This window comes from Myxocyprinus asiaticus, chromosome 32 (assembly GCF_019703515.2).
Source record: "Myxocyprinus asiaticus isolate MX2 ecotype Aquarium Trade chromosome 32, UBuf_Myxa_2, whole genome shotgun sequence".
In the NCBI taxonomy this organism is placed as follows: domain Eukaryota; kingdom Metazoa; phylum Chordata; class Actinopteri; order Cypriniformes; family Catostomidae; genus Myxocyprinus; species Myxocyprinus asiaticus.
Window position 1 is genome coordinate 44,532,892 of NC_059375.1, and position 16,716 is coordinate 44,549,607.

Below are 16,716 nucleotides of genomic sequence, written 5' to 3' on the forward strand. Positions count from 1 at the left end.
ACGCTATTCTCCGCGACATCCACACACAACTCACCACATGCCCCACCGAGAGCAAGAACCACATTATAGCGAACACGAGGAGGTTACCCCATGTGACTCTACCCTCCCTAGCAACCGGGCCAATTTGGTTGCTTAGGAGACCCGGCTGGAGTCACTCAGCACGCCCTGGATTCGAACTAGCGAGCTCCAAGTGTGGTAGCCGGCATCTTTACCAATTTGTTCAGGTCTTGAAAAGGGTTACATTTGATTTTGAACTCTGCAGCAACCCTGAAATATTCATGTCCCTGGACCGTAATAAGGAAGATTCCTGAGCAATTTAAGCTTGTAGTAGCACCTGTTTTCTCCAGGGGGCAGTAAGCGAAACTTGCTTTATAGGCAATGAGCAGCTCATACAGAGAACAAACCACACTTACCGACAGCAGACAGCGCAAGATGAGAACACGTTCTTGCGTTCAAACACAGCTTGATGGAGCGCAAATCCGAATGCAGGGATCTCATGAGGTGACGTAGTTTCAAACTTCGTTTATCTTGACACAGTGATGTAAAAATTGTATATTTATGACGTCTAACGCAGGTGTACATTGACACGTTTTAAAACAAGCCCTTATAATAAATCTTGGACTGACAAATTCGATCGCAAAATGGATAGGCCAATGATAGGCACATTCAGAGTTAATAACACCTGTGATCGCACATCATTTGTGTACTAACTGTGAACAACTAAACTGAACTTCACGTTGTGAACTAAACTAAAGTTCTTTCTCATGTTGACTTGTTTGGTACATGTCTCATTCTCCATGTTGAGTAAATAATATAAAGCAGTTCCACACAGTATAAACACCATCACAGAAAGTTCTGCTGTCATGAACATATCTTCATATTTGGCTGTGTGTTATCATCACTCGAGTGTTTGTCTCAAGAGCTATTGTTCTCTAAAATAACTCCTGACAGAACACAGAGGTAGTGAAATAATGGTGGTAGTCTTTGAGTGGAATAAACAGAGTCCACAGCCCAAAAACAGATCAATAGTGTTTTGTGCTGCCATTTGCCTGGCACCAGAGCGCCTGCGATGGCACATAACCTCTTGCCCACAGCGGTGTGTGCGGAGTAGGCTGCCTTTTGTGTTGTTGGATGCCCACACCGAAAGTGTTTTCGCTTTTGACTTCAGAAAAATGTCCCTCCACACACAGGCGGGCTGCTGCTGCTTTAACCTGGTAAACCTGAAAATAATGGCTTACAGACCGGTGTAGAGCATCGATTGTAAAGTATGAGAATATACAGTTTAGAGTATATATTGTGGAGTATGAAAGCATTCAGTGTGGCATTTAGAATGTATTGTATGAGGTATAAAATGTGGAGTATAGATGATAGAGTAGTAGGGTGTATTACACTCCTGTACAATGATCCTTTTCCTCAGTACATGTCGAGTAACTCATTTTTTTGGCCAGGTGATGTAGTTAGACAATAGTTGGTCAGTAGTGATTTGGGTTCAGAGTGAGTAACCATAACATACTCTCAGAACACATGTTCAGCATCCTGGCAGCCGGCCACCAATCAGACGGCTCTATTTTTGGTCTCTTTTGTTTCTCATGAGCTGCTGTGTTGTTTGTGAACGTCCACAGACTCTTCCTGTAAATTTGGCTCCTCTGGTTCTGTTTCCTCTGTAATGTTTCCTTTCTTCAAGAATCAAGTGAAATGCATGAAGAGATGATGGAAGCTCTATCATAGAGGAAAGATTCTGTTCTGTTGGAAGTGTTCTGTCTGATGGATGTTTACACATGTGCTGTGATTTACTGGAATCAGACCGGATTATATAAGAATTTCTGCTGTTTTTGACCCTTGACAAACTACAGAGCACCTTAGAGGACAGGGCAGGAATTTTTATTTTCTGAAAAAGTTTTGCCCTCCCTCGCAGTAGTTTGCGTTCCCTCGCAATAAGTTTTGCCTTCCCTCGCAATAAGTTTTGCCTTCCCTCGCAATAGTTTGCCTTCCCTCGCAGTAGTTTGCCTTCCCTCGCAGTAGTTTGCCTTCCCTCGCAGTAGTTTGCCTTCCCTCGCAATAAGTTTTGCCTTCCCTCGCAGTAGTTTGCCTTCCCTCGCAATAAGTTGTGCGTTCCCTCGTAATATGTTTTGTGTTCCCTCTCAATAGTTTTGCGTTCCCTTGCAATAGTTTGCCTTCCCTCGCAGTAGTTTGCCTTCCCTCGCAATAAGTTGTGCATTCCCTCGTAATATGTTTTGCGTTCCCTCGCAATAAGTTTTGCCTTCCCTCGCAGTAGTTTGCCTTCCCTCGCAATAGTTTGCCTTCCCTCGCAGTAGTTTGCCTTCCCTCGCAATAAATTTTGCGTTCCCTCGCAGTAGTTTGCCTTCCCTCGCAGTAGTTTGCCTTCCCTCGCAATAGTTTGCCTTCCCTCGCAGTAGTTTGCGTTCCCTCGCAATAAGTTGTGCATTCCCTCGCAGTAGTTTGCCTTCCCTCGCAATAGTTTGCCTTCCCTCGCAATAAGTTTTGCCTTCCCTCGCAATACATTTTGTTCTCTCGCAATAGTTTGCCTTCCCTCGCAATAAGTTGTGCCTTCCCTCGCAATAGTTTGCCTTCCCTCGCAATAAGTTTTGCCTTCCCTCGCAATAAGTTGTGCCTTCCCTTGCAATACATTTTGCGTTCTCTCAATACATTTTGCGTTCTCTCAAAACATTTTGCGTTCTCTCGCAATAAATTTTGCCTTCCCTCGCAATAAGTTGTGCGTTCCCTCTCAATAGTTTTGCGTTCCCTCTCAATAGTTTTGCGTTCCCTCTCAATAGTTTTGCGTTCCCTCGCAATAAGTTTTGCCTTCCCTCGCAGCAGTTTGCCTTCCCTCGCAGTAGTTTGCCTTCCCTCGCAGTAGTTTGCCTTCCCTCGCAATAGTTTGCCTTCCCTCGCAGTAGTTTGCCTTCCCTCGCAATAAGTTTTGCATTCCCTCGCAATAAATTTTGCCTTCCCTCGCAGTAGTTTGCGTTCCCTCGCAATAAATTTTGCCTTCCCTCACAATAAGTTGTGCATTCCCTTGTAATATGTTTTGTGTTCCCTCACAATAGTTTTGCCTTCCCTCGCAATAAGTTGTGCATTCCCTCGCAGTAGTTTGCCTTCCCTCGCAATAAGTTTTGCCTTCCCTCGCAGTAGTTTGCCTTCCCTCGCAATAAGTTTTGCCTTCCCTCGCAGTAGTTTGCCTTCCCTCGCAGTAGTTTGCCTTCCCTCGCAATAAGTTTTGCCTTCCCTCGCAGTAGTTTGCCCTCGCAGTAGTTTGCCTTCCCTCGCAGTAGTTTGCCTTCCCTCGCAGTAGTTTGCCTTCCCTCGCAATAAGTTTTGCCTTTCCTCGTAATATGTTTTGTGTTCCCTCGCAATAAGTTGTGCGTTCCCTCGTAATATGTTTTGTGTTCCCTCGCAATAAGTTTTGCCTTCCCTCGCAGTAGTTTGCCTTCCCTACTTTCCCTCGCAGTAGTTTGCGTTCCCTCGTAATAAATTTTGCCTTCCCTCGCAATAAGATTTGCCTTCCCTCGCAGTAGTTTGCCTTCCCTCGCAATAGTTTGCCTTCCCTCGCAGTAGTTTGCCTTCCCTCGCAATAAGTTGTGCATTCCCTTGTAATATGTTTTGTGTTCACAATAGTTTTGCCTTCCCTCGCAGTAGTTTGCGTTCCCTCGTAATAAATTTTGCCTTCCCTCGCAATAAGTTGTGCATTCCCTTGTAATATGTTTTGTGTTCCCTCGCAATAGTTTTGCGTTCACTCGCATTCAATTTACCATAGTTACAATATTACTATAGTAAATCCATGGTTTCCAACAAAAATGAGCAATAGTCATGGTTACTACAATATTACTATAGAAAAAAATTTCCACCAAAAACTATGGTTACTACATACTACAATATTATTATAGTAAAACCATAGTTGAACAGTTTGTATAGTAAGACCATAATAACCATAAAATTATGATTTTTATTACCCTTAGTTTTCATTTTATTGTATTATTACTATGGTGTCACTATTAATATCATGGTTAAAATATGGTTACTGTAGTAAAACCATGGTAAATTTCTTGCAAGGGAACGCAAAATATTTCAGAAAAAATACCACCCTGTCCTCTAAGGAGCTCCATAACAAACAATTTAAGTTTATATCAAGTAGGAAATAATTTTCTGATATGTATCTTTAAGCATGAAAAAGTGTCAAATTGAATGGTGAGGAAATGTACTGTACAGAAGACTGAATCTTAATCTGAATCAGCACACTTAACTGTACTAACCAAAGAGAATAAAAACATAACAGTAGAACTGACCTCAAATTTCACTGGTTTATTTCCAAATTAATGTCTATGGACTGCTTTTTATAGTTCTGATCGTTAAATGAGGTGTGTTTGGTGTTTTGTGTTGTAGATTCTGGCCGGTGGTCTGGCGTCCAGCAGCGACCCGTGGGCTCCAGTCTGGAGAGCCTGTGGGACAGCGTGCGTGAGACATGTTCCACTCGTGAGGCGGGCAGCACTGGTGCAATCAGCAGTTTACTGCGAGATCTCAGCCTGAGCGAAGCACCCTCTCTTTGTAGTACGGCCCCACCCAGCAAACGCCAGTGCCGCTCAAGGTCCTGCTCCGAGGAGCTCAGCGGCTGCCGGTCGTCGTGGCGACCGCAGGGCTCCCGCGTGTGGATGAGCGTGGAGAAGCGCCGGTGTCACAGCGGGGGTAGCGTTCAGCGTGGATCGGCGTCTGCCTTCAGCCCGTCTGGTTTTCCCGTGATACAGCGCAGCTCCAGCTTCAGTCTGCCCACGCACACAAACATACTGGAGCCGTTCGGCCACGCCTTCTCTTTCCCCGCTTCCTCCGAACCACCGCGGACACCCTACTGCTCGCATGAACAGATCTGCCCACACGAGCCCAGCGTGCCGTCAGAGGCCAGCTCACCCGACTCCACCCCAGAGCTGGTGCGCCGCGTGACCGGTCAGGGCGGACTCCCTCGCAGCCGATCGCAGCCCTGCGTCCACAATGACAAGAAGATCGCCATAAAGCGCAGGAGACCAGCAGAAAGTCACAAACAGAGGCCTTCACTTGACCTGCTCAAGATGACACAGGTGACTACACTTGTTCCCAGTACACTTGTTCTCACTTATCTTATATATTCATTTGTTTGCGTTTTATCATCATAGGACCTTCCCTTTCGAGATCCAAACACAAGTGCTCAAAGTGAACACATGTTACTACTATGGCTGCGTTCAAAATATCGATAAGATACTTCATCTGTATTAAATATTTGGTCAAATATAGTGCTGCACAGCAGAGCATCACAGTATTAATGAAAGCAGTGATCAAACTCTCTTTACTCTCAAAGTCTCTTTATAAAAAGACTGTTTGCGAGCCTTCTCCTGGACATGCATATCTGCTGAATTAAGGCATGCAACATGTCGTTCACTCTGGTTTGCAAAATGTTACCAAATTAATAAAATAAAAAACACACACAAATACAGAGTTGTGTTCTCCATCATGTGCACATTTGTGATGACAGAAAAGCACAGAGGTTTACAATAAACAGTGTTATATTACTAAATTCTGCTCAGGAGAAATTCTAAATTAACTTGTTTTACTATATGTATTGTGATGCCCTAGTTACTACCAGGTGTAAATGGTGATGCATCTCACCTGACCACACGTGATCAGATCAGTCGAGATTTTAATATAAGCTGTAAACAGGGCCTTATATAATTTGGTTTTAGAACAGTTATTTTCCAAAAAGGAAGTCCAAACTCTTAAGATATCTCCATTTATTCTGCATCTGTCCTTTAGATCTGGAACAGGATATGAGTGTGAGAGAGATGGATCTGTTTTATTAATCTCTCTGGAGATATGTGAATAGTGGATGGTTCTCTGTGCTCTCTTGATGTTCTCTGCAGGTAGTCTTTTATCTATCAGTGTTAAATGGCAATTCCCATAATTTCTGCAGTCACTGATCACCCTCATGAGCTCAGAGTACACACACTCTCACACATGCACTCTCTTGCACACGCACTCACACACACACACTCACTCTCACATGCACTCACTCACACACGCACTCACAGACGCTTACACGCACTCACACTCTCACACACTCACAAACACACACAGACTCGCACTCACTCACCCACACACAGACTCACACGCGCGCACACACACAGACTCACGCGCGCACACACGTTGGTTTAGCTATCCTTATGAGGACTCCATAGACATAATGATTTTTATACTGTACAAACTATAGGTTCTATCCCCTAACCCTAACCCTACCCCTAAACCTAACCCTCACGGAAACCTTTTTGCCTTTTTACATTTTCAAAAAAACATCATTTAATATGTTATTTCCCTTGTGAGGATCGCTGGCTGGTCCCCACAATGTAGGTGATCTCAGGTTTTACTGTGTCCCCACAAGGATAGGAAAACCTGTACACACACGCTCTCACACACGCACTCACACTGCACACACACACACACACTCATACATGTGCACACATGCACTCATTCACACACGCACTCACTCACACACTAACACACACACACACACACACACACACACACACACACACACACACACACACACACACACTGACTGTCAGTGAAATCTCTGATTCCAGGAACTGACCAGCTCAAGAACTGAACCATTACAACCATCAGTGTGTGTGTGTGTGTGTGTGTGTGTGTTGTGTGTTTATTGTTTGTTGTAGCCACACACACACAATGTTGATCGGTGTGTCAGTGGAAAAACGGCTCCATTTACAAACCAAATATTCTGTTGCTATGGTAATGAGGCCTGAGTGCTAATGTAATGCACTAGAGCACCTCTCATTCTGTCCTCTGGTCAGTTTTAAAGGTACTGTAAGAGATTTTAGCTGAGCCGTTGGATTAGCCACGCCCCACTTTTTCCCAAATCCTGCACTCCAAAGATACCAAAATGAGCTTTATTGAGATCAACATCATGCAGACATGGTGGTCAAAAACAACAGCAGTAAAACAGCGCCCTCAGCTGACAACTGTTATGAACAACATGTCATAAAAATGGCATTAAGCCTCAATAATTCACTGCAACTACAATACTATGAGAATGTGCTAAATGATTGACAGGCAGAAAACTTTGTCTTTGTCTGCGGCCCACGGACACTTTATCTTTTTTCTGTTTAAAGAGTCTAGAGCTGTCACAGAGACCGGTAAGTTATCTCATGACACTTATTTCATTATCTTTCAGGGAATAGTAACAAAATGTTACATATCTTTCCATGAAAAAATCATGTACTGCACCTTTAAAGGGATAGTTCACCCAAAAATGAAAATTCAGTCATTGTTTACTCACCCCTGTGTTGTTATAACCCCATATAAGAGATATTGTGTAATGTTGTTCTCAGTGATGTCATACAATGTTACATACAAAGTTTATGGTCTTCAAAAGAACACAAAAGTATAATTCAGAAGTCTAATAAATTATTCCATGAGACTCATGATTGTTATGAAAGTATACAATAAGATTTCAAACTAATCCTTTAATGTTGTCACTGGTGGTAGAGTGATACATCAGCCAGATTAGACCCGATCACTATTATTTGATCTAATTAAGCAATAAGGCATGAGAGGTTGTGCTATATTGTGAATATAGTCACGGCTGAAGGGCTCGACGCAAAACAGAGTAACCCCTTCAACCGTGACTGTATTCACAATATGCCACGAGTGCCTTGTTGCTTTTATAAAACGGTCACCACATAATAAAAGTATTAAGAACACAAGTGTTTATTAAAATGCTATATTTTGCAAGTAAAATCAATAAATGCCATCCTTCCGCTAGAAGTTATGGTCCCTGAGAGTAAACAGTAAACAGAGCGTTGCTACACAACAAGAATAACTGTCAGCTAAGGCAGGTGCGGAGTGATACAAAACTGTTGACCAATCAGCATCCCAGGCCGGAACTATCCGTTTTATAACTGCCATAGGCCTTTTTCACACTTCCTCGTTTCTCGTTTGCGGGGGTGCCAAGGGTAAACCTACTTCAGGTATCAACAACGGCCATTGAAATGTGAGCAAGATCTGCTGCAATCAAAGTCTTCACACAAATTAAATAGCGTGTAAATGTTTAATCTGACATTTTGCGAGCGAGAACCACATTATAGCGACCACGAGGAGGTTACCCCATGTGACTCTACCCTCCCTAGCAACCGGGCCAATTTGGTTGCTTAGGAGACCTGACTGGAGTCACTCAGCACACCCTGGATTCAAACCCGCGACTCCAGGTGTGATAGTCAGCATCAGTACTCGCTGAGATACCCGGACCCTGTATATTTAGCTTTTTAAAATGTATTTCCCGTGATACGGTGATGAGACGAGGGAAATGGTTGAATGAATATTCCTGCTGAGACGGTAGCTGCCGAAGAAAACCATCACAGCGCTGCATTTGAGCACATAAACTCGAGACTGCAGCCCGAATAGCTGAATCAGTGGGGAAAAGATGATAAATAATGCCTGTGTATATTATGTTGTGACTTGTTGGGAAACAGACCGTACAGAAGAGGTAAGAAGCATTATTAGAGGCAAATGTAAACTAAACAGTAGCCACAAACCATTAGCGGAAGTAGCTTTACTCGGCTAATTATTGTGCATTTTAAATTCCAATCGCATTTTACTATCCAAATAAGGGAGTTTTAAACGAATGTATAAATGTCATGAACGGCACGTTTTTGTTTCATTTTCTGGTGTTAGTGGGCATGAACTTTGACTGTCTCATTGAGCCGCACCACAGACCGCAGTCAGAGCAGCTCCTGAAGAGTGTGTGAAGATGAACCGCTTCTACACGCGACGTCAGCGGAGGTTCACGCCAAACTCCCGCCAAAACATTAGTGAGGATTTTGATATTGAACGCAAAGTGCTTTGGTTTCAATTTAATGTAACGTTCGTGTAATGGCAAATGTTCTTGGTTGTTGTGGGTTCATACAACCAGTTCAGTGTTACTGACACTGTTTAGATGATAGAATGAAGAAGCATATTGTCAAATAAACACACACTCTCAAAGGTCTTCCTCCATGCCAAATAAGGGCTCATAGATTTAATCTGAGAATCTTAAAATAATGTGTAAATGTGAAGAATTTAGGACAGTTTTTTTCTGTTTGGATGACTCAGACTGGTAGATTTTTATCCCCTTTTCCTCCCAATTTGGAATGCCCAATTCCCACTACTTAGTAGGTCCTCGTGGTGGCGCGGTTACTCACCTCAATCCGGGTGGTGGAGGACAAGTCTCAGTTGCCTCCGCTTCTGAGATCGTCAATCCGTGCATCTTATCACGTGACTCGTTGTACATGACACCGCGGAGACTCGCAGCATGTGGAGGCTCATGCTACTCTCCACGATCCACGCACAACTTACCACACGCCCCATTGAGAGCAAGAACCACTAATCACGACCACGAGGAGGTTACCCCATGTGACTCTACCCTCCCTAGCAACCGGGCCAATTTGGTTGCTTAGGAGACCTGGCTGGATTCACTCAGCACGCCCTGGATTCAAACTCGCGACTCCAGGGGTGATGGTCAGCGTCAGTCAGACTGGTAGATTAAATTCCTCTGTTATATTTTGGAGTCCGTGTGTAGCCCCTGTTTTTCTCATGAATTAAAAGTTCACGTTCAGTCCGGGATACCGCAGACACCGTCTGTAACCATAGTAACAGCTGCACTATTGTGTCAGGAACAAGTACAAGAGATTTTCACATTTAGGCTTACTTGACATTTTTAATCGCAGTTAAAGCCCAAAGTATGCTTTGAGCAGACGTGTGACGCAGTTTTCGTTATCAGTAGAGTGCTCAAGCACTGAACGCACAGAATGTGCCTGGAATTGTGTGCACTAACTAGTGGGTCCACGAGCTGGCAACACTGGCCCCTGTGCCGTTGTGTTCACTAGGTAGTCGGAGAAGATACAGAAGAGACAAACAACAGCAAACGGCTAGAAACCATGGAACTAACAATGGAAGTTCACGTTGACGAGCGCTTGTGTGAGGATGTTAGGAGATGCCTGCACTGCATCAAACACCTGTGTATGCGCGCACAGTTTATTTGGAGTATACTTTGACAGGCTCGCGTTCAACTGTACACAGACGCTGAGCGTTAGCCTCAAAATTGAAGTATACCCAGGGCTTAATAGTAAAACCGTTTAATCACGACATCCTTACTTGAAATGTGTTTTTAAACAACCAATAGGCTTTAGCTGTGAACTATGATTTGCTGCTTGTTATAGATAGTCAGGTGGAATGAGAGGGCGGGACATTCGGGACATCCATTTACTAGGCAAAAATTGGTATACACCCCTGAGTGCAAGATGATGTCATCAATATTTTCGGTCTGTTTTCCCAGAAGAGAACGACTATAAATTAAACGTGTATACAGTATCTGTTAAAGCATATAAATGATCTCATCTCATCTCGTGTGTGTGTGTGTGTGTGTTCTCAGAAGCTGCAGGATTTTCACAGTCTGAGCTGTCCAGGATTCACCACAAGGGATCAAACGCCGCTCTCCAGTCCATTACTCCAGCACGAGAGTGACGTCACATCTAACCAGCTTCAGCTCTACACCAAAGACGACACCATCATCAACCAATCAGATGCCAGCTGGACAGGAGGACTGAGTGGCGGCAAAGAACATGAGCGTCTGTGGGCGGGGCTGTGCAGCGTCAGGGGGCGGGACGTTTTCCAGCTGGGCGGAGAACTAGACATTGAACAGATCGAGAGAAACTGAGACACCGCTCAAAACCTGTTGGATTATTATGGGATGGATGCTTGAGTAAGTGGACGGGGTGGCACATGTTAATCGACTCAGGGTGAAACACACAGAGGTTCTGACAGGTCACCAGAACATCATCTGGACTGAAGTCTGAAGAGCTCTGTGTGTTTGGAGGAGAACACGCATATATTTAGATGAGTAGAAATTATTCGAGCGTTTCTCACATGATGACTTGAGAGCTGCTGGATGCAGCCAAACACACACACACACAAACACACACGTTAAAGGGCTTCAGATGTGTAACAATAGTAATATCAGGTAATTAAGTTCCTCACTGGTGAAAAAAAGCTATTAGAACTATTTCTGTCTTTTTTTATATTTGAGTAAATACAGAAGTAAATGTACTTATTTCTATATAAATAAACAGCATTTTAATGTGGTTGTAAGAAAACTGCCGTGATTGGCTGATTCGTAATCATTGAAGTGAAAGAGTTTTTAAGTAAATCTCACGAAAACTGTCAGGAAATGTCAGGGTTCCCACATGTCCTGGAAAACCTGGAATTTTGAAATGCAGTTTTCCAGTCATGGAAAATGAGAAAAATAACGAAATGTCCTGAAAAAAAGAAAATTTGCCCTGGAAAAATATTTTAGCATAACTAAAGTTAAAAGAAATAATAATTAAGATTTACGCATTTAAATTTCATAACAAAATTCCTTCAAATTGAATTGCGTAATATAATAAAAAACTAAATATTTTTAATTTTATTAATTTAATGTTTTTTTTTCTTTCTCCCTTTTTCTCCCCAATTTGGAACACCCAATTCCCAATGCGCTCTAAGTCCTCGTGGTGGCGTAGTGACTCGCCTCAATCTGGGTGGTGGAGGACGAATCTCAGTTGCCTCCGCATCTGAGACCGTCAATCCGCGCATCTTATCACGTGACTTGTTGAGCGTGTTACCACGGAGACGTAGTGTGTGTGGAGGCTTCACGCTATTCTCCGCGGCATCCATGCACAACTCGCCACACACCCCACTGAGAGCAAACCATGTGACTCTACCGTCCCTAGCAACCGGGCCAATATGGTTGCTTAGGAGACCTGGCTGGAGTCACTCAGCACACCCTGGATTCGAACTCGCGACTCCATGTGTGATAGTCAGCATCAATACTCACTGAGATACCCAGACCCCATTCATTTAATGTTTTAAACATTACGCAATTCCATTTGATGGAATTATTTATGAAATTTAAAAGTGTAAATCTTAAAAATTGGCTCAAATATTTTTTGATTGTAGCAAGGTTTTTGTTACATATAAAAAACATAATGATCGGGACTCGGGATAGGTGTCATACATCCGTATCGTTTCGTCACTGCCGCCAGCTGCACGTTGTGTAACAACATCAACGGTTGACTGTCATGAATGAAGCCCTGTCACGTACATTCTCTGCTAATCTTCTGTCATTTCTGCTTTGCTCAGAGTAAATAGTTTAAGGAAGTATTCGTTAGGGTTGTGCGTTATGGCTTCAAAAATTATATCTCACTATTTTTCAGCCTGTTGACGATATTCGATATATATCTCGATAATTATGTATCTGCTCTGAAACGGCTCAGAGTTTTTTTTTTGTTTTTTTTTAATCGGAGGAAACATTTTCATGCATTTCAAAAAATACAAATCTATTTAAAAATAAAAAAGGCATGTTTCCCTACACTTTTGCACTAAATGAACACAAAGGATAATGAGATCTAATCATTGTCATTGATATGCACTTTTTTATTTATATTTGATATGCAATGATAGCTTAATAGCTTAATAAGAATTATTTACATTCATATATATTTACCAAAAATGTGCAAAATCCACTTATTTTCTGAAACTCTGGTTGAATATTGCATGAAACTAAATTATTACTGTGAGACCCAGTCAAGTATATTATTATAATACTGAATTATCGTTATTATTTTGAGTATTAGATTTGTTTTATTTAATAGTAATATATTTCTTTCCTATTTAATTCACGTTTACATGGAGCTTTTATTTTGACACTAAGAGTGCTCCGCATCTGGTGAAGAGCTGTTGTCCGCTCCTTTTCTGCTAGAGACCAATCCTATTGTTTACAAAACGTTCAGCGCATGCGCAGTACATGGTGGTAGAAAGCCGATTGACTGTTGTGTTAGATTTGACAGATAAAACGATTAAACGAAAGTACGACACAAAACCATCATAAATACACAAATATTCTTAGCTATACAGTTATTATAATGATACAAGTTAATAACACATCTATAATAATGTTTGTTGCAGAGCCGTGAGTTGAACTGATCTCAGTCCAGTCAGCTGTGTTGATGGCTTGATGCTACAGTCGTCTACGAGAACCCTCAAAATAATCTTTCAACAACGGGATCTGATAAAAGTTTGCTGTTTGTGGGCTGTTTCTGTCACCACTTCTGTGTGTGAAGCAAGTGGTGACTTTGCCAAAGGATTGGTCTATACTGTGCCGCCCTTGTAGATTTGTATAATAATTTGTAGCGGTTACTAAAGTTTGGAATTGCGCGAATGCTTGAACATTCAGGACTTTATTTCTTTCACAATGCATGTGATCTGCTCTAAAAACACGCATGAGTCCCGCACGTGCACAGAACAGCCCGTCACCCATTCAGAAGTGCACACAGACCATGTTTATCTGTCTTTTTAATTTTATAATCGCATATGCCATATTGCCATTTTGGTGTTATTTTGATTAATTGTGCTGCGCAGACGGATCGTGAAATTAGTCTACTGATGCGCTCTTTATGAAACTTAATGGCTAAATAAAAAGATTCGGCCATTACACCTCGGGATGTGAATGATTTTTTAAATACTTCGTCAATCAGAGTTTGCATACTGCGGTTTCCACATGAAGGCCCTTACGATGAAAACACGGACAGAATCACTGAATCCAGTCTTAAAATTGCATTAGCTATAAAACACGTAATGTGACGGAATTTGAAATATTTAAGATGAAAATTAAAGAGGGGTCTGGATATCTCAATGAGTACTGACGCTGACTATCACCCCTGGAGTCCCGAGTTTGAATCCAGGGTGTGCTGAGTGACTCCAGTCAGGTCTCCTAAGCAACCAAATTGGCCCGGTTGCTAGGGAGGGTAGAGTCACATGGGGTAACCTCCTCGTGGTCGTGATTAGTGGTGCTCGCTCTCAATGGGGCGTGTGGTAAGTTGTGTGTGGATCGTGGAGAGTAGCATGAGCCTCCACATGCTGTGAGTCTCCGCGGTGTCATGCACGACGAGTCACGTGATAAGATGCACGGATTGACGGTCTCAGAAGCGGAGGCAACTGAGACTTGTCCTCCACCACCCGGATTGAGGCGAGTCACTACGCCACCATGAGGACCTACTAAGTAGTGGGAATTGGGCATTCCAAATTGGGAGAAAATGAATGTCTGAATGCACAATTGATTAAATATAAATGGTGGTATGTCCCGTTGTGATTATTAAACTGCAAAAGGCTGTGATTTAATTACATAAATATATAATCTGCATGTGCTGCTCACTTCAAAATGACTGTGTGAAGCTCATACAAACACCTCATCCATAATCATCACGCACATTCTGTGTAGTAGATGACTGCGCTCTGAGGCGCACAGCACAGAACACATTTTTATTCTATTTAATTGCAGCTTTTTTAGGGGTTTACACTAAGCCATGTAGCGAACCGGTTATCCGGAGGAGAGAAACTACTGTTAAAAACACACAGAAATGACAAAATAAAAGCTTGATTTAAATGGGAAAATAAAGGGAATAAATATATTACTATTTTATAGTAATGTTTATGTAATTAAATAATAATAATAATAATAATAATAATAATGCATTAAAGTAATATCTCACATCTGTGATGTTCTGTTGTGACGCACTTCATTTGACATATCTCGTGTCATTTCAGATTTTGTATAAAAGCACTTAATCTGATAAACAAATAATGCAATGTTATGTTCAAAAATTAATTTAAAATAATTCTATTTTTATTTGATTAAAGTTTTGATAAATTTGTGTGACTAGACTTCATTTTGATGATAATGTTTAATTAAACTGTCAAATACACAATTCAGAGAAAAATAACCTTCCAGTAACCACAATATACATCATGACCTTTCATGTGTTTATGCATAAAACATCCTGGAAATGTCAAATTGTGCCTTGAAAAGAGTGGAAACCCTGGAAACCCAAAAGACAAACTAAGAAATTGCTCTCGGCACAAATACTGATTCTCTGAAAGCAAAACTGTGTTGTTGAGGTCAGACCGGTAAACACACACAAAAACACTGTTACCATGGATACCAGTCTGTCCTCAACACAGGTGTGTGAACGCCCGTCTGATTATTCCTCATTTCCTGTCCAGCAGGAAGTGTGTGTGGGTGTGATGGTCAGATGAGACTTTAAACACAGACTGTCATGAATGTTGAAGAAACATGAAACAAGTTAAATTTATACTACACAAATGTAAATGGTGTATATGTCTACATTTCTTAACAAAATTAAAATATGTAAAAACAAATGTACGGATGAAATAAACTCAAATATAAGAAAGTTTTGATTTGTTTCACATTTCTTCTTCACTACGTAATTCCCATACGTTTTGATAACTTTACTGTATTTCTAAAATGTGGAAAATAGTCGTAAAGAATGAGTAAATGTGTCCAAACTTTAAAATGCGAGTAAATTCTACATCAAATCAGAACTGACTGAACATACAGTTTGAACTCGTAATGTTTTTTTTAAGCTGTGTTAACACTTTACGCTTCATTCACTCCTATCCTCCTCTTTCCTGAACGCGGAAGTGTTCCACGGTTCGCCTGTTTTCAATTTACGGTCTCCGGTGTGGTTGTTCTCAGTCTGGATCGCTCGTTTCCACTATCGGGCCAAATGAGGGCGTGCTAGTGCGTGCCAGTTGCGTTCCCATTGCCACTTCTTGAGCTTCATCGTGCCTCCTCAGGGCTTTCTCTGGGCCAATGGCCTTTGGCCCGCTGATTACAAACAATGTGTTTGGCCCCAGTTGGCCAAATGAGGCCAATTGGGGATTGAGACGGGTTCAATGTCAAAGGCGGAGTTTCGCCGAACTTGCAGGTTGTGTATCCAGCACACAACGGTAGAGGTTCGGGAGAAATGAAAAAATTGCGGGCACAGGACAAATCCGTTAAAACGCACAATAGACAAAAAGTGGTGCCCAAAGAAAGAACTTTCCATGGTTGGAGATCACGGACGGTGTGCTGGGACATCGTCCCGCTGTTAGTGGAGAGACCACTCGGGAGCAACGAGTCTTAAATTCATCAGGTCATGGCATTAAATGTTGTATGAGGATGATTGTGTTCTTGTTGCGTTTAAGTAGGGTAACCAGACGTCCCGACAATTCTCTGAACAATGTAATTATGTCCCGGTTTCAGCTGGTGGCTCACTGATTTTTTTCTATTTACATTTAACACACTAATTTTCCTTCTCGCTATTGTGTTTGCTATCGTTCGCAGAGAAGAGAAGAAATTTCTGTGCGCCGCACGTTGATTTGACGAGACTTATTCTAGTTTTTCATCAAATCTGCTGAAATGTATCTGGTTACAATGGCAATAACGCCATGCGCTTGGCACACGCTGTTTATCGTCCTGTCAGTCAGTGCAAGTAGAAATGCACCAATAAAAAACGTTTTCAACAACGAGCTGAAAGAAGCCGATCCATTTCTTCGTGCAACACGTGAATATGTAAGCGAGTAATTTTCTGTCAGTTCATTTCCCCACGAGCACGGAGGTAAATCAGACAATGCCACATTCAGACAGATACTTTTTACATAGTACAAGCACTTATATGTCGAGATGTGGGGGTTTCGTTTTTAATTTTGTGATCAATGTGTACCTGACACACGTGTAATATGACATCATATGGATAGGATAGGCTACATGGAATTTGTACATTAAAAAAAAGCTCAAATGTGGTTAAATCT

General features: G+C 42.0%; 1 protein-coding gene across 4 annotated transcripts in view; it reads left to right on the plus strand.

Annotated features, from left to right (window-relative positions):
• LOC127423534 (protein FAM53B-like) overlaps positions 1–15,317 on the plus strand; it is a 34,034-nt gene extending 18,717 nt beyond the window's left edge. For 3 of the 4 annotated variants that reach the window (XM_051667920.1, XM_051667921.1, XM_051667923.1), the window contains 2 exons: positions 4,402–5,087; positions 10,463–15,317. In XM_051667920.1, coding sequence (XP_051523880.1) covers positions 4,402–5,087; positions 10,463–10,747 — 971 coding nt within the window. In that variant the 3' untranslated portion in view covers positions 10,748–15,317. The remainder of the gene's footprint in view (positions 1–4,401; positions 5,088–10,462) is intronic. The other variant, XM_051667924.1, reaches the window with a different exon arrangement.
• Positions 15,318–16,716: the final 1,399 nt, after the last annotated feature.